The sequence below is a fragment of the Diadema antillarum genome, unplaced genomic scaffold (genome assembly GCF_040938485.1).
Source record: "Diadema antillarum isolate AM-2024a unplaced genomic scaffold, OU_Dant_1.0 seq00000030_RagTag, whole genome shotgun sequence".
NCBI lineage: Eukaryota > Metazoa > Echinodermata > Echinoidea > Diadematoida > Diadematidae > Diadema > Diadema antillarum.
The window spans coordinates 200,294-219,525 of record NW_027271146.1 but is presented as its reverse complement, the minus strand read 5'-3'; the positions used below and the strand labels follow the sequence as shown (position 1 = coordinate 219,525).

The 19,232-nt window shown below is 39.3% G+C and overlaps 1 protein-coding gene across 1 annotated transcript in view; it reads right to left on the bottom strand.

Annotated features, from left to right (window-relative positions):
• The window catches only part of LOC139725261 (atrial natriuretic peptide receptor 1-like), a 281,503-nt gene that overhangs the window by 119,684 nt on the left and 142,587 nt on the right, over positions 1-19,232 (bottom strand). Inside the window, exon 3 of the mRNA XM_071636348.1 lies at positions 2,238-2,400. Coding sequence (XP_071492449.1) covers positions 2,238-2,400 — 163 coding nt within the window. The remainder of the gene's footprint in view (positions 1-2,237; positions 2,401-19,232) is intronic.

Sequence of the window (19,232 nt, the reverse complement as noted above, 5' to 3'; positions counted from 1 at the left end):
ATCCCTCGCGCTATCAGAATGCCTACATTTAAGGCTATAGGCAGAAGTGACTAGCGCAAAGTTCATTGGATCTCTGAGGTACGTCTCTGCTGAAAACGACATAAAGACTTCCACCTTACAGACACTGAAAAAAAAAAACCCAGACATCATTCAAATTAACACACATAGGTTGGTTTATACATTTTTTTTTCAATTCTGCGCCAACTGGTGGATAACCTCAAATATAGTAACATTTGAAACTAGTTGAGTGTTGTAATAAGAACACCTCGAAAAGAAAGCTATGTCAAACGAGCTGAATACCATCCAACAAACCATTCATCAAATCAATGATAATAAAACAAAAACTTCAATGAGTTTCTGAAATCTTAAAAACAACCTATTATAATAATTGATGTGACCCGCTACAACAAAAGGATCCTAAAGTCGGGGGAGAGCAATTTTCTCAAAATTGCATGACATTATTCCCTTACTGTTCGCTTTAATTTCATATATAGCACAACCCATAAAAGTACTCAGCTGCGGAGATATCGATGATTTCATTATCGCATGTCAAGTGGTTGAGGAAATCAGAGTTTCGAGAAAAACGCCTTCAAAGTTTTCCTTCCGACGCTATCATGATCAACGGGAGGCGAGACAGTTTTCACCACTTGACAATAGAAGGCATGCTTCTAGCGACCTCTGCGATGTTCATTCAAGCTTAGCGCCAGCGGGCTACGCACGGCCAATCAGTAATGAGGATGCCACGCATTGACCAATGAGATCACTTCCTCGTTGCTAGGGGCGGAGTCTAGCTGCGGCGCTAAATCCAAATCTTCGAACACGTTTCTGTGACAGGTTGCATTTTAAAAGTCGGAAAATCATGGCCTAGAAAAACGGTGATTTCTTGCCTTTCCTATTATCATTTAGCTTCGAAATTTCGGCAGATGATAGAAAAAACATTAGACTACAGAATTTTGCCAAAAACAGAAATCCGATTGTTTTGACCAGTTTTGATGATGTAACTTCAAACTCGATTTTCTCTGCTCAGCCGTCAGCGACTTTAGGATCCTTTTGTTGTAGCGGGTCACAATGTCAAAGAATGAGGAGTCTTCATCCCCCGTCGCTGCGCATGCTGGTTTCATGCTTTCTACTGGCTACTTGTACTGTCAATTAATTCCTCTCAAACAGTACTGTCTTGCGTGTTTTTTTTTTGTTCGATCTTGATAGGGTAAGCACAACTCTACAACATGGAGCTATATGCGGACATCGTGGACTAGACGATTTAACAAGTATCGTAGTTTACCTTTCATGCTAGCCCTAGAACACAGGAGCAATGGACAGAGGCCTTTACGGTTGACCGGCTTCATACAGATAGGTGTTCAATATGGGGTTGATTAATAAGCTTGACAAGAGGGCATAAACTCGTTACTTCTGTAAGTTCCAGTTTGCCGATTGGAATTACCAAACAGGTGGTTAGGAAGGTTCGGCAACGTCATAAAGAAACGACATGTTAACCAATGTGAATTGCCCCCATGGAACTCAGCGGAGGACCTTGCCCATCTCCAACTCAAGAAAGACTATAAATTTCATAGGACAGTTATTTGGTGGGAGACACCGACATCCACATTGATCTCACTAACAAGCTAGGAGGTCTTGTCGAAGTTCTTAGGAATATTGTAGAAAGACGAATAAAACATTAACTCTTGTGACAGAATCACGTGCACATTGTGGGCAGACATTGATAATCATACAGGACCAAATATAACTAGTGTGGCTTACTTGATAATTATTGCACAAAACGGTGCAAAAATATGCAGGGGCGACAATTTGTGCCACCAACTCCGGCTCAAATTGTTGCCCTGAGCCGGGGGCGACAATTTGTGCCGTAACATCCGGAATTCCCACATCACTCGCGAACGGGACCCTTTTGATTGCGCAGTTCTAGGATTACTGTCTAATTCATTTAACTGCACTTCAGTCCAATATTATATATATATATATATATATACCTTTATATATATATATATATATATACTTTATGGAAAAAGATATCATGCAACAGAGTGATATTCGAATACATTGATAATTTAATATTTGTTTTCATTTTTATTTTGCGACCGTGTATAAGCATGGGCGAGTTTGGTAGGTCACACATACAGTGTATAGATGCTTTGAGGAATTTAGTACTTTAACAGACATTGTGAAGGTATCACTGCACAACAACATGCTACGAATGGTAAGAAAGAGGCTGACTGTACTTGAATTGTGTGAAGATTGGGCCGTTGTCCAACGCGTAGGAGGTGTCATTTCGAATGGCCCAGTCGAAGAAATGGAGGTCTGCCGTCACCGAGTAGTGCACGTAGAATGTGTCTTCACTCTTCACCTCCTGAGGAGGATCTTGAGTCCAGTCCATGGTGAACCCTGGAAGGAAAGACATGTAGCGGAGACAGGATGAACCATTCAGGTATCAAGTGCATTGCAACTTGGGTCACCAGAGGCGTTTATGTACAGATATACATATGAATGAATATTTATTCATTTTTTTTTTTGGCAACAGATTCAGCCTTTTTTTTTTAAATTATTGAAAGTATCGACATTTCAGTCCAACCCATAGTACACTAAGTATCTTTCACCATGGGAAATCACATGATGGTAACTAAGAGATGTCGTAATTTTGGAACTTTTCCAAAGAAGCTACTGAGTAATATGATGACTTTCGTAAAAAAAAAGATTAAGCACGTGTCCGATGGTATATGCATGTTGGCAGTCATTCTCGTAATTTCTGAATAAAGCCTGATCAGTCCTACCAACTCGAATGACTCGCACAGAAAAAAAAACAAAAAAAATAACAAAACAAAACAAAACAAAACAAAACAAAAAACAATCTGATGACAAGTCCCGACGCCCTGGCGAGTCTCCAGAGAGGGGCTACAGGGAGGGTCTCCAGGGACGGGCTACAGGGAAGGTGTACATAGAAGGGGCTACATGGATGGGCTCCAGGGAGGGGCTCCAGGGAGGGGCTCCATGAAGGGGCTCTAGGGAGGGGCTACAGGAAAGGGCTACATGGAGAGGCACTAGGGAGGGGCTCCAGGAAGGGGCTCCATGAAGGGGCTCCAGGAAAGGGCTACAGGGAGGGGTTCCATGAAGAGGCTCTAGGGAGGGGCTACAGGGAAGGGCTACATGGAGAGGCTCCAGGAAGGGGCTCCATGAAGGGGCTCTTGGGAGGGGCTACAGGGAAGGGCTACATGGAGGGCTCCAGGGAGGGGCTTCAGGGAGGGGCTATGTCCAGGGAGGGGCTACAGGGAGGGGCTCTAGGAAGGGGCTCCAGGGAGGGGCTACATGGAGGGGCTACAGGGAGGGGCTCCAGGGAGGGGCTGCAGGAAGGGGCTACAGGGAGGGGCTCTAGGGAGGGGCTACTTGGGGGGGGGGGGGGCTCCAGGGAGGGGCTCCAGGAAGGGGCTCCATGAAGGGGCTCTAGGGAGGAGCACCAGGGAAGGGCTCCAGGGAGGGGCTTCAGGGAGGGGCTCCAGGGAAGGGCTCCAGGGAGGGGCTCCAGGAAGGGGCTCCAGGGAGGGGCTACAGGAGGCTACAGGGAGGGGCTACATGGTGGGGCTCCAGAGAAGGGCTACAGGGGAGGGCTACAGGGAGGGGCTACAGGGAGGGGCTCCATGGAGGGGCTCTAGGAAGGGGCTCCAGTGAGGGGCTCCAGGGAGAGGCTACAGGGAGGGTCTCCAGGGAGGGGCTACATCGAGAGGCTACAGGAAAGGGGTACATGGAGGGGCTCCATGAAGGGGCTCCAGGAAGAGGCTCTACAAAGGAGCTACAGGAAGGGGTTTCTATATAAATCGAACGTCTCATCGATGATTGATGAATTAATAATATATTCTGGAAAGGAATGGTTGCAACCTTTTAAACATTTTTTAGTCCTGAAGTAGCAAATCTAAGCCTGCAGTAAAAACCTCAAGGAACCTGACTGATATTTATGTTATCATCATTATCTAGGTTACGATCATCATTAATTAACATGACTAAAATAATGTCTTGAGACTACTGCAAGGGCACTTAAAAAGATAACAAAATACTCAGATCCGGCAAAGAATTCGAAAGACTTGTTTTTTTCTATTTAAATAAAGGTCAGAGTCAGAGCGGAGATTCTCATCTTTGAAATCCTAAACAATTGGAACAAAAAGGAGCCCAATGGGTGATGGGAAATTAGGCAGTTTTGGCAGGTCCTTGCCAAATAGAATCATCAAAAGACATGTGAAAAATCAACAGACATCACCAAATTTGGAAAGTTTTGTGTAACTACCTGTAATTTCTAATTTTCGTAACCTTTTCGCTCACTTAAACTTTCATTGTGTGCACGTTTTGTTCACAGACAAAATAAACAAAATGAATCTAATTAAACAAACGCTCAGATAAGACAGGTAAGGTAGAGATAGACCGTGTAAAAGACCGATTGAAATCATTTGCAGCAGTGCTGCTTAAAAACATGTACAGTCAAACCTGCCCTAGCGGCCACCTGTCTATAGCGGCCACCTGTCTAACGCGGCCAGCGGCCACAAATTTTGTCTTCCGCGGTAAATTTTAACCTTTCTAGCGGCCACCGGGAGCGGCAACGGACCCACACGGAGCCGCTGCTGCAGCCGAGCCGATAATTCAGCGTGTTATTCAGCTTTCTAGCCGTGCCAGTCACTCATGGGTCACGTTCAGTGATCGCCACCGCTGCATTCATCACTCATTCTATCATAATTACATGTAATGGACTAGTGTGAAGGTGTCTTCACGATTGTACACATGCTACTGTGTAATAACCTGATCAATACCGGGATTGATCAGTGCATGAAACACACGTGTGCATTGTAAAATATACACATAATGTACATGTGAGTATCAATGTATACAACGATGATACATGTACATGCAGGCATTGCACACAAAGGTCGGGTAACTTGTCTATAGCGGACCCCACGCTATAACGGCCACTTTTTAGCCTCCCTTGGGTGGTCGCTATAAACAGGTTTGACTGTAGATACTGTGCACATTATGTGCATCTGAGTGTGTTAGACGGTTCCATGACATTTACATCTGCGACAATTGCTCCCGTGAAATATCTGCACGGTGACCCTAACATAAAGTCTACCCAGAAACATAGATCTAACCTTAATCCTAGTCCTCACATGAAACTAAATTGAAAACCCTGTCACAACCCTAACCCCTACCTTAAGCGGGGTTCCCACTATCGTGCGATCCATTGCGAACGCCACGATTGGACATTCGTAACTGATCGTAGAAAATTTATTGAACTCGTCTGAAATTTCACGTTTGGATACGAGGTTATGCGAGTCAATACGTGTTGGTACGCTTGGATGCGATATGGTCACGATTGGTCTATTTCAAGCGATACGATCTGTCACGATCTGGTCTGCCGTTCAAATACGATCCGACAGGATTGTCCTGATTGAGTTCACGATTGGTACCGATCTAATATGACCATTACGATCAGGATCCCCGATCTGGTACGTGCAGCAACGTACTGATACGTTCCAATACGGATACCGCGAACCAATACGGCCTGCTGAGATAAGATACGATATCTTTTACGATCGGGATCAGAGGCGACCCCCATTTAAGGCGCGATTGGACCCGAATGGGAATATTATAGTCCGGCTGACGATGGATTTCATTGTTTCCCTTAAATTATGCAGAGTGATTAGGCCTATTAATTTTATCCACAACCATTGATGATGGCAAGGCTTGACAGGTTGACGATGATGACAACGTAACCTTTGCAGTATTGCTAATGACGATTATGTTATCAGAGAGAAAGCAGCACCCAGGCCAGCCATAACCTCAGATATTCCCTCGTCTAATATTAAACGTAAAGAAATTAATAGATTATTAAAACGATATGCTCATCCCCCCCCCCTCACAAAAAAATGAAATAACGAACCCAAATACATAAGATCAGATGATTGCCCCTCTTCCCCAGAAAAAAAAACAGCAAGACAAAATGACCTTTCTCTCCAATACATGAAGAAAATGATTATATGATGAAATGGAAGATAAGAAAGAGGATGGGATCATTTTGAATGTTATGTAATATAGTATTATGTGTTATATACGCTCGATATAAGAAAGTTGGCCGAATGGATAGTATTGCTTATGTATTCGATTTCATATTCGCAAAGTGTATGTATCATATTATATGCCTTTTTATTTCAAAATGTCGTTATCTCATGGGTTATAAAAAGTTTGGTTTATTCGACTTGAGTTAGTGTTTTACTTAACAATGTTTAACATAACTGATACACACACATAACAGAAAAGTGACTCCCTAATCAAAATGATGTCACTTTTTAACAAAAAAGGAGGTTTTACGCAAAATTATTTCGCAGGGGTATATTGCTACACATATTGAACAACTAACTGTGAAAAATAATAAGAGTGATCTTCATTGTCATAATCATACGAGTGATCTCACATCCACGACAATGGTCACTTTTACATTTGCAATAATAATGAGAAATGAAAATAACAATTTTCCTCTAAAATTGTGCTCTACCAAACATACAAAAAAAAAGACATTGAAAAGTGTCAAAATAGATGTAAAGGGGTCAAACGATGGCTGATGAAACAACAACTCTTAATTACTATGTACAATACACAAACAGCACGATACTGCACCCTCCCAAAAAATACTCTGTAATATACTTTTAAAAATTAACCATTTGCCTTTGATATGTACCCATTCAAGCATGATTCATTAAATTATTCTCATCTTTGTACTGACGTTAGTCAATACGTGCAGACATACAATTGCCATTTTATTTTTGCTCATTTTTTGTTTTCGTTACAAAAGTTATCCCATATCCTGTTTTGTGTGTCTGTATAATGGTAATAGCAACTCATTAATGAAAACATCATTAACATAATGTATGAAAATATCTAAAAATCTGTAATACAACTTTCATTTTATGAAATCATAAAAACATTATTTTGATAATGTACCTTAAAAATTACGACAATTAAACCCCACACCGTCATACAATTTACCATTTGGAAATAATAATCTAAAGATGCAGGCTACCACCTATCAAAATACAAAATAAATCAATTTATGAGTAAAATAAGGGCAAATGGGCAAAAAATAATAATTATTATAAGCGGAAGTGAAGTGAAAAAGTCGATCCCGATCGACACGATTAAGAAGCACGATTAGAAGAGATTTGCTGCGTTTGGATACGATCCTAGACGAACTGATGCGATGATCACGATCAAAAACTAATCGTGTTAATCGTAGAAAATTTTTGAACCGTCCAAAATTTTCCTACGATTAACGCGATTGCCACGATTGACCTTAAGATCTGATACAATCTGATAAGACCATCACGCTTGCTGCACGATTAAGACCACGATTTCAATCGTGGCGCCAATCGTGATAATGGGAACCCGCTTTAAGGTCCTTGGTGAAAATGAGACGGGAGCAACTGGACTAAATGTAGTGTAATAGAACGGTGAAGACAAAACACATAGGCCTACACGTTACGCATCTGAAGTAGATTGATCTGTCACGTAGCATCACACAACCAACCAAAAATCGCACGCCCTAATTTTACATGAAGACTCGAAATAGGTGAAACGGTTCAACCTAGTCCGTCTTGAGTTTTTAATACATTCTGATACAGCTATACTTCTTCAACATGATTCTAAATTTGTAAAGTTTTGGATCGTAAGACGAATGGAAAATTGTGTTTTCAGCAGTTTTCCTTTCTTTTTTTAACACTTTTTTGTTGAATAGGTTGATTAGGAATGTCACAGATGTCCCTTTTCATTTCTTAAAAATTCTTTTGACACACTCTTCACTATCAACTCTAATGACTTTTGAAAGGATGATGCTACTGCTTTGAAATTTGGTATTGGTGACGGATAGAATTGTTGATAAACCATGCTTTATTGTTGTTGATGAGGCGTTTTGCATCCTGCGTTTTTTTCATCTCTCATTCATTGCACAGGTAGGTTAGCAACCTTGGTAAAATTAAGTGCTTGCATAGACTCTATACAACGGATGTTCTTTCCCCAGAATACACTATTCCAAAGGTCCGCTTTCTTTTCAATATTTAGATAGGTTGGAAGCGTTCATTTGAATTAAGTTTTACATCATTTTAAAATTTAAAGTTTGCTTTCTCATAATTTGCCCTTGACTATAAAAAAAAAAAAAATGTGTGGCGACTTTACATTGGGTTTGTGATGCAGGGTCACATATAACAGTCTAGGGGGAAAAATGAATTTGGGGGTAATTATTGTAATTACATTTGCTGTTTCCGAAATCACTTATTGTACAAATTTCCAAAATATTGCCAAATTTGATTTAGTAAAAAGGCTCGAATTTCTCCCCAAGGCTTTTTAAACTTAAAAAACCTTAAAAACTTTTGGTGACCAAGTCCACCACTATAGACTTACTGAAATGCATTTTTTTTTTTTTTTGGGGGGGGGGGACTCTGAAGTTAGAGATCTTTCCATCAACACTATGCAACGGAAAATGTTGTTTGTCTTAGTCCTCTCAGACGTAGCAAGTCTCAAGCCGTAGGCGTGAGACTTGCTAGGTCTCCATAACATGATACAGACTATTCACTCCTGCCAATTATATCCTAACTATAGCACTGAGATTAAGATTACGGCATTTGTGTAAAAGTGTTAAGCTTTCGTCCTTCTTGACCAACAAACAAAGGTGGGTACATGATTACAAAAGACCCTTTCTTCGTGTTCCAGGGTATAGGTCCTATAGATATCGACAAACACCGACCAAAGACAAGAAACGCAACGAATGAAAAATGTCCAATCCATTGTTAGGTCTTGTCTCCAGCAAACGTTAAACAGCTTTCTTTTATTATTTCGAAAGAAATATAAGCCTTGCCTTGCTGTCTTGGGTTACCTTTGGGACGATGAGGGCTTGCTTAGATGCATCCATTACACAAACAACATCCTGTAGGCATTTTGCATTAGGGGCATGTGTCCACGAAAAAGAAAAAAAAAAGAAGAAACAGAAAAAAAGCCAGATCAATTCTGCGTGGAAAAGATTTTTTCTCTCGAAGTTAAAATACGTCTTGCTGATGGTGTGCTTCGACTGATCATTACATATTACACAAAATCACAGTTGGAAATTATCCATTCATCAAATCGAACTGGGAAAACATCAATTTGTAAAAACAAAGCAAAGCAAAGCAAAACAAAACAAAACAAAAACTTCACTTTTTAGCGTAATACTTTTATTTTGTAAGTCTCAAACCGGAGGACAAACACATTTAATTGAAGGAGGGCAAACTTTCCTGTTGTGCACAAATATAGAAATGTGAAAAAAAAGTACCAGTTTAGTGCCTTTACACTGACTCTTGTGTTTTCCAATCATTGATGATTATTTCTATGTGCTGTGTCTCTTTCCTTAGGATGGCATGCATAACGCCTGATTTTATGAAATCATGTCTGCAATGTTTAGACTAAACGACAAGAGCTTGGGTAGATGGCAGTCTAATGGAGTGAAGTACTCGTCATTACATGGGATAATATTGATTGTCACCCGTGCAGCGCATCAAAATCGGTAAGGCCTAATTGATTTTGTCAAACAGCCTCTCGGATCGAGTTGCATAGCACTTTCTATGATTTTTTTTTTTTTTTTGGTCTTTGTTAGACGATAGTTCCGGAGCAACACACAATATATGTTTTGTTTCATCATGAATTCATATTCTTAATAATCCAAAGGTGATGATAAAATACACATGCGTTTACCGTTTTTTTTTAAAAGAAAGTATGGCTTTCATATTTCCAGCCTGATGTTAATTAGCTTTATTAGAGAAATGGTAAAATCACACTGTGATTACCACTTTTCGTAATTCATGTGATGCGGATGAACAGTGTACGAGTAAACTGCTCCCAGTTGAAAAAACAAAACAAAAACAAACAAAAACAAAACAAAACAAAACAAAACACAAATCGTTAATTCTAGACGTAAGAAACTTCATTTGAAGTTTTTCGTGTCGGTTCCCATAATATAATCGTCATCCTGCCAAGCAATGCAAGTCCGCATAGCGAAGTCAGTTATACAGTTTACCTCCACGCAGTCTGAATGCAAATTTATGAGCACCAAAATCAGGATACTACTAAGTAGAACACGGAAACCATTCATTTCTCGTCTCATCGGAAGCGTATACATCACTATAATATATTCCCCCTGCACCCGCATGTTGCTCGTGTTATCTCGTCATAATGTTTTTTTTTTTTTTTTTTTTTTTCTGTGAGAGAGTCGAGTAGAAGGTAAAGAGGGTGGGGTGTTTAGTTTCGGTATTAGGAAATCTCAACAAGGATCGATGATGGTCCCCAGGGCTGTGCGTCTTCTACGCAGCCCAGTCAAGTCGGTTCGTGTAGGCAATATATCTGTCCCGGTAATACCTTGGTCTTGCCGCACAATAAAACGGATGACTTTCCAAAATCAACCCGACTGTGCATCCCAAGCACGTAATAAAGGAGAGGCACTTGAAATCCCGAGTACACAGTTTAATGCCGGAGAACCCTTAACCCTGTGCCCTTTTCGGGCTTCGGATTTAGCAGAAGGTCAGGCTTGCAAGTGGCGGGCATAGAAATGGCGTGCCCAGCGCACTATACGCTATGTCTTTTGTCCATCTTCTCATGGCATGATGGAAGAAAAGTAAAGACACTATTTTTTACTTGTCGTTTACCTTCCACTCACTTGAACTCTTTATTCGAACAAAGCTTAGTCCAATTCATTGATTTTAATTCCAGTGATAATTGTGAAATCTGCTACTGGCCTGATTTTATTTATGTGTGTGTGTGTGTGTGTGTGTGTGTGTGCGTTTGTGTGTGTGTTTGATACAATCAAATAGTAAATACAGCAATAACAATTGTAATACAGAAACTGGAAAAAATACTTTGCTTATATGACACATCATATCATACCTTTGCATATAAGATGGATCTTGCCATAAACATACAACCAATCAAACAAACAACGAACAAACAAACGAACACACACACGTAACACTGAAGAATAGCCTACCCATTTCTAACTTCAGTTGTTGATGTCATGAGAATGTGCATTCTCTTGTGTGAAATCAACTCTTACTTGAAATATTTCATCCCCGAATTTTGTTAATCTTGGTGAAAGTTATTCCGCTATGAATCAAGGCCTTGGATAGACGCAACTCCCCCGCAAATGCAGACCTGAGGGTGACGCCGGAATTCCTGTAATGATGTCTTAGCACTACGCTACCGTTTTATTCATTGTGTTGACTGACATTTCAATCGTTATGCCCTCTCCTACGGAAAGAAAATCTTTGGATGAAAACGGAAATAACATAGGTATGGACAATGTATCAGATTGGATTTTGTTCATTCGAAAATAAAATCAAGCAAAAGAACGCAGAGAAATTAAAAATCAGTTAACAGAATTAAACATCCTCTGACATACAAAGGTGTTATATCATGCAACAGCCTTACTCCTAGTATCTGTTGACTTGGGATAGGCCTTTAGAGAAACAGTAGCTTTAATGATTATCATTGTCCTCACAAAGAATAATACACTCTTCACAAAACAGTGATATGAACAACACACTAATTGCATGTGATGATATCAATGACCCACACAAAAGTTTTCACTGAGTTATGGTCGTGTTGGAATAACCCAGGAAAAATTACATCCAGACAGACGTACATTCGTAATTGCAGTACATTTTTTTTTTTGCTAAAGGAGTGAATTACTACACACAGAACAACAAACAAAAGACATTGATATGATATTTTCTTGTAGTCGAGGCTTTAGGTGTACTGTTCATCTCAGACAATGCTGTGACTACTTCACCATGGTCAAGTTTTTAGCGGATCATCGATAAGTGGAGGGAGCTTCAAAACGCCAGCTTCTGAAGATCGCCGTAATTCGTAATCGCGAAAAGCTTTTAGAGGGAAATTCAGACAGGGGAGTTGAGAAAGGGTACTACTCGTAATGCATTAGACCCACGCAGTCGAGATATGACGGCTTAATCATTGTGCCTTTGTATTCACAGGGGAGGTCACGCTTTCTTAACAGTGCTAAGTTCAAAGTGCAACGATTTAAATGTGTGTACCCGTGAAAAGGAGTACATATTCCTCGAAGTAAGATCGCAGACATACAGAAGCTCTAACCTACGACAAAAGTTGTAGGTTTTATGTCAAACAAGTAACATTACTTTTTTTTCCATCCATAAATTTCACCAGCACGTTTATTTCGTCAGTTCAAAGATAAACATTTACCCCTATAGGTTATAATCAAAATACAATGTATTCTAGATTGCTCACGACGGTGATCTCCTGAGTCCAATTATCTGTCTCATTTACTACAAAATATCTACTATAATGAATTTCATATTTACATGTTTTGCACGGGTTTATTGCACAATACTATTGCTTATGCTTATTTGCTATTTCAGTAACCATGCATATGTCATTCTTTGTACATTTGTAATTTGTTTTGAATTTGGATTTGCTTTAATGCAGAAATAAACCACTCGAAACCACCCCCCCCCCCAAAAAAAAATGCAATTCTTAGTTATGTTGTTAAACGTGTATTTCTAGTCGCTGCACACCGCGGTAAGTACTGTATCAGTATCAAAAGTGCTGCAAATATGTTGTGACTGAATCTAGAGAAACGTTATACCCTGTTGCTTTTGTGAAGGAGAGGGAAAATATATTGTATGGGAGTACACACGAAAGAAAATGCAGTCATTGCAATACACAAAAGAAAGGAAACCTTACAAAACTCGCGTATCTAAAAGCAATGGGACATTCGAAAAATCCATTTTCTCCCTCCCTCCCCTCCCCTTCTCTCTTTCTCTCTTTCTCGCTCTTTTAACTTTTCACAGACTTAGTTTTTACCCCTTATGTGACCGAAATCCACATCGCCGTTATGGCTGGGGGCAATATGGCTGGTATTTGAAGGATACTTGTTGAGAGAAAAGGAGTAAAACAAGACGACAAGAGAAAAGCGGCCTAATGGAAGGCTTGTCAGATGCAATGAAATTGAAAGGAAGATAGTATGGAGAGGGGAGGGAAATAAAGAGAAACTTACCTTGGGGAAATCAAAGACATTAAAGATTCAATATCTGGTGATTTTTTTTATCAGTCGTTTGGGATATTTTTGGTCCTCCTAAAAAGAAAAAAAAAAGATTATGTAAAATCAGGGGGGGGGGGAGGATGTTTTAATGAGAAGAAAAACAGAGATATAATTTTTCATTTTGTCATGTTCCACATAGGTGCACCTTGGTATGGAATAAACTTGGAAGCTGTGGTAAAGACAATTGAACTTGAGTCATAGTTTGTATTCTTTCCGGGGGATGAGTTAAAACACGTCGATTTTTAAAGAATATTCTACTCAGTTGCAGTTATTTATATTACAAAGCCACGGTTAAACGTGTCCATAAAGAGTCTATTGAGGAGGTAGTTGCAAAAGCAGAAACTGCAGGAATAAAGAATTAATGGCGGTGTGGGAAACAGCAGGAATGCTGGCTGGTACAAGTGTATAGCAAATTATGTAATGGATCGAGACCATTAAGGGAGCAATCGACAAGAATTGTTTGATGTTTGCGTATTCATTCTCCATTTCACATTTAAAATACACAGAACAAAACATAAATCATACATGACTCAAGGAAAGATTGAATAAATGGAATGTGCATTTCAGGTTAATTATTACAATGATTCTGTTCTACCATAGGATCCATGATAGGGCTTTAACTTTCTTGAAAAAAAAAATTCTTGCGGACAGAGAGCTGCTATGACCTCTTGTCTGATGCTAATCAACGGCTGAACCCTCATCGTCTATGTCTAAAATGAGCGTCTCTTGATTCCTTTCTTATGTAGAAACTCTCATTCCTAGCAGTGATTGGCAATGAGGCAAGCCTATAGGCAGTTCAATGCTGAGATGGATGCTGACTGGTAGCCATCGTGCAAGGCACGCAACACAGAAATCGAAATGATAGTAGCCCACTGCCAGGGATGCATTTCAAAATGTAGGTTACCCCAAGGGGGGCGCAGATGTGGACGAGCACTATCTCTATATTTTCTTGGTGTTTTTCCCCTTTTACCCGAAGAATCTAGGAGAAGGAGTCGTGCAATTACTCTATTTATAAACATGTTTTCCTCCATTGTTCTGCCAGGGGATTCCTTTGCAGCCATTTCCCAAACAAGATACCAAGAACCATGCAGGTAAATCTACCACATTTTTTCTGCATTGCTGAGAGTTCAGCCGTGATTCGCGCTGACGTCACGTCCAAGGTGTATATATATATATATATATATATATATATATATATATATATATATGTATATACATATGTGTGTATTATATGTACATATATATATATATATATATATATATATATATATATATATATATCTTTATTTTTTTTAAGATGGATATTTTACAAGAAAATGATTAGTCGCCTTTGAGATATTTGGTGAAGGGAGCCTAGGTTCACCGAATTTATGTCACAGTTCGATATCACCGAGGTAATGAAAACACAAATGCAATAAGCAAGGATGAATTCTGAATGTTTAATGGCCACGTCGCGTCGGCGACATGGGAATTCTTTGTGTCGTTTGTTTGTTTTGGCCCTGATCTTTCTGAGATATCACTTCATATAGGGGGGCTATTAGTGTTTGTTTTAATTATGTTTTGGCGTTCCTGACTGTTGTGCCTGTTTAAGTTTCAAAGTAATTTACTGTATATCAAGTTTGTGCTATTTGCCATTCCTTTGTTCGGTATTTTCACCTGAACCTACTAAAGTGCATCTACAGGACAGTATTGTAAACGCCTTTTTTTTTTGTCATGGTCTTCCATTCCTGTACAGTGATTTACCGATGCAGAGTCCAACGACTCGATCCTCTATGTAATGTCTCATGAGACTCAGGCCTGATGTCTACACATGATTGTGTATACTCACACCCTCCACATTTAATTTTCTACCAGTTATCTCATCTTTACAGGACATACAAAATTTAATCATACTTCAGTGTGCCCCTTGAATATAAGAATGCATATTTTGTTGACATTCATTATTGATATACGCTATAAGTAATTCTTTCTGTTCTTAAAGCCAACCGCACCACATTAAACAGATGAACTTATTGATCCTTCTATGAATCATCTTCACCTTTTCCCTTTGAGGCTGACAACGAGGAATTGGAAGGGATGCCTGCATCCAGTCAATTTACAGTTACCTGCTATTCTCACAGGTCTACATGGTTTGACGCTAGCCCAGCCATATTGTTTGAATTCTTTTTGACTTTCATCACTCATGTCGAAACATTGCTTTTTTTCACTTGTTTTTGTTGTGTTGTTAACAGTCACGTAGTATTCTCAGCTCAATTTAGTTGAAACTCATGATATGTCACACCTAACCAAATTATATTGTAAAAGCAGAGGAAAGAACAGCAGTAGGTAATTTGGCAAAAACACAACAAAACAAAGATTTTCCATTAAAAGGTCGTTGAAAATGGACACATTTTTATATCTTTGCCACCACGTGTCCGAATTTTACAATCTAAAGATTTTTTCAATTTAGAAAAAAAAAATCGTCTAAAGTACGATACTATGTTGTTGTAACTTGACCTACTGTGATTTCAGTGCCTAATTTCTTATTAGTACACTCATAGATCTGTATGGATGAATCTGAGAATGTCTGTGTATGTTTAAAATTATCGCTTACAGGCAAAATCCGTACTGTTCGAACTAACTCCAACCATTTGTAACAATGTTTGCTTCAGTACTGATAACAGAAAACGGCACTGGGCATTACTGCGCATGGATCTGCCTGAATACGTAATATTCGATACTGTTCGTTTTAAATTGTACTTTCATATGTGGAGACACGTTAATTCCTAATCTTCTGGCAGTCTTAATTTGACCGTGCTTTCGTTTTAAAACAAATCCAACGAGTAGAGACTCGAAAATCTCTGATAGAATGGTCTTTAGTCTGTATCTTCATTGCTTTCCGGTATGTCTTTGGCCTAAACCTCGTTGTATCTGTACTCTTATCGACAATTTACATTGTTTACGACATGTATCATATGACATTCTATCAAACTTATAGCAGATTCCATTTGTATCTTAGCATAGACGAATTGGCATGGAATGTGACTGTCATTCCAGTATACTTTGGCAATAAATAGCTATTGAGAGATGTCACGTGAAATTTGTCGAGTCACAAGTTAGAATTACTCACAATTCCCAAGTAGGAATCATACCAATATTCCCCGAAATAGACAGTCTCCGCAGCAATTTGTTCAACTTTTGATAGCCTTCCGCTCGTTCCTGCAAACTCTGATCACTGATCAATCAAAGTCATTCGTTGATCCAGGTACCTATTGTCTCACATCTCTACATCTGGTACACAGTTGTATCTCGTCAAAACTGCTTGGTTCAGAAATTGATTCCACTGTACTCTCACTTAAACATGGCGACCTCGATGAGTTGCGAGCAAAGACAATGCAAAACACGTCTGGCAAGGCAGATTCAGTCGTGGGCCACTTCAATAAGACCAACAGAAATATACTACGTATAGATAATGAAACTAATGAATACACCAATCAGTTACACAGCTAAACTTTTTCCTGTTTAGTCCAATATGTTGTTGTTGTTGTTTTTTTTTTTGCACCTGCCACGGGAACCAAACGTAGTCATGGAACCAATTTATCATTCCATCGTCCGAGACACAAACTTGAATTGACTCTACATGCTAAAATGGGGGAAAATGAGCAATTTCCTTGATCCTACCTAATTAATCTCTGTAGGCCACTTTATTTATCTAAGGAGCTCCGATGATCCTCGGCAATTTGAGATCAAAATGATATGACTTCACAAGAAACTCAGGAACATATCACGGCTCAAAGCAAAGCTCACATCACCATCTGCCTGGTGAATGTAAAGAAGATATGAAGAAAATTGAAGCAAAGAAAATTGACTTCCCTTCGGATTGGCTTGCATAGGTTTGTGTTAGTTTAAAATGGGTCTGAAAGAAAATGTCATTATTGTGGTTGTAGTTGGTATTGTTACAGCTAACGTTGATGTTTTCTGTATCGAAACAGACCTTTATGTAATGCAGACAGCCAGAAGGTAACTTGTAGTCATATGAGAAAACACCTACAAGAATCCTAACATCGAAAAAGTCTCTCTTCTCCCCTGCTCCAAGATTAATATCAAGGTATGTATTAATGTTCATTACCGAAAATTTGCCGACTTCTTTCTCTTTCTCTCCAGACCCGCATTTCTACGCTACTACCACACCTACAACTGACTTACCACGTCATCACTTCATCAGGTACTCGGTGATGCTGACCCTGCGGCTGACTGCAAATATCGATTTTGTTTTGTAATTTTCAACAGCGTATTTCTATTGAATTAAATTTCGCCTCATTGCGAATGCAAGATCTCCTACAATCACAGATCATGCATGCGAAGGACACCAATGCTTGCCCATCTACTGGCGGTCCTTAATTTCTCTCTGTCTCTCCCCGGGGACGCTGGTGTTAGTAACTAATAGCTGTCGTCAGGATGCGAGTGCGTTTATACGATGTGGGAGTAATATTCACACAATTACCGCTCGTTAGAGATTGCAGCTCGCTGTCCCTTGCTGACATTCGATTATTGGACGAACTTGTTGCGTGTGCCTATGAATGGGCAGCAGGTTTATTAGCTTCGGTAACCACTGTCTCAACGTATGGACAACCATCATTGGATTTGTATGTTTATGATTGTGTGATACTTTCCTTAAGGACCTTTACCTGTTAAGTATAATGTCACGATCATAACTTTGTCGTCTACCCATAATGGGTGTGTGTGTAAATGTGTACAACTGTCACTCTTCACATTGACGTATGTTACTTAGTTGTGAATAATGTAATCAAGTGAAAAACAAATTTCCGTGAATGGAAAATTGCTGCATATATACGAAACCTATTTAGAACATAATGGCAACGCGTTTACTCTAGAACGAGTTCGTGTACGCAATATACTCCATGCAGATTATTAGTAAATCCAGTTGCAACCAATCCATCAAATCACTATAAAATTGTATGCGAAGCGGAAGAGTGATTTATCTAGCTACAAATGTATTTAGAAAGAAACCAAACACACACTTAGAATAAGAGGAGATTTCTGGAATCATTAAAAGAATTGTAAACTGGGATCTGTGTACACATCAATTGCCTAAAGACTGAGTTTCCGATAATTCCGGATACTTCGTAATGAGGACAAGGAAGAAGAAATCGAGCGTGTTAAAACAATCTCAAACTCAAAATGTATAGAGGGACAAATATGAAGGGAACATACGTTTTGCTACAACAAAAAACAAGTAACTAAACATAGCATCTGTCAAAGTAAATAATATGGAGGAGGTGAAAACACGAAGATGTGAAGAAAAGACAGAAAGTAAAGTCCCCATGATGCATTTGATCCTGACTCATAAAATCTATAGACTTCAACACGGTTCAATTGCTGTCTTGCTTTTCATTTTTACCTCCTTGACTCTGCCCCCTGGGATATTTCGCTATATTTGCTATTTTGTCAACTATCGGACGATACCTTTCGGATCGCTGTTCATGGCACTGGTCAAGATAGGGCAAAATGTGGTTTGGACAACCTGTAATGACGGAGATACAGCTGCCTGGGGAAGGTAGTGGCTAGCTTCCTTTTATGTGAACAATGTCTAAGGTTTATACTGCAGGACACTTAAAGGAGGCATGGGTCACAATTCTAGCATAAATTATATTTATCCATAGTGCATGAGCATATCAGTGCATGAGCAATTTCAGCTTTGCAAGTCCTAAGCGATCAGATGATAACACACACAAAAAAGATACAGATGCTTTAAAAAATCCGATTTAACAACAAAGGAAACAAAAAAGTTAAGTGCAGACAAATCTTAAAGATAACCCAAGGAAGCGTTAATTTGTATTCAATAGCGACTACTGCCTTCTTTGGATTCTCTAAGTTTATCAACAGCAAAAACAACAACAACAACAACAACAACAACAACAACAACAACAACAACAAACAAACAAACAAACAAACAAACGGTTAATTGATTCGTTCCCGGCGTTTGAACATCCTATTTGAGGCGATCGCAAGTTTATCTAAAATGACAGCCAAAAATGTAAATTTGAAAAGGATATTTTCTTATATATTGTAAAATGTGAATGATTTGGAATCA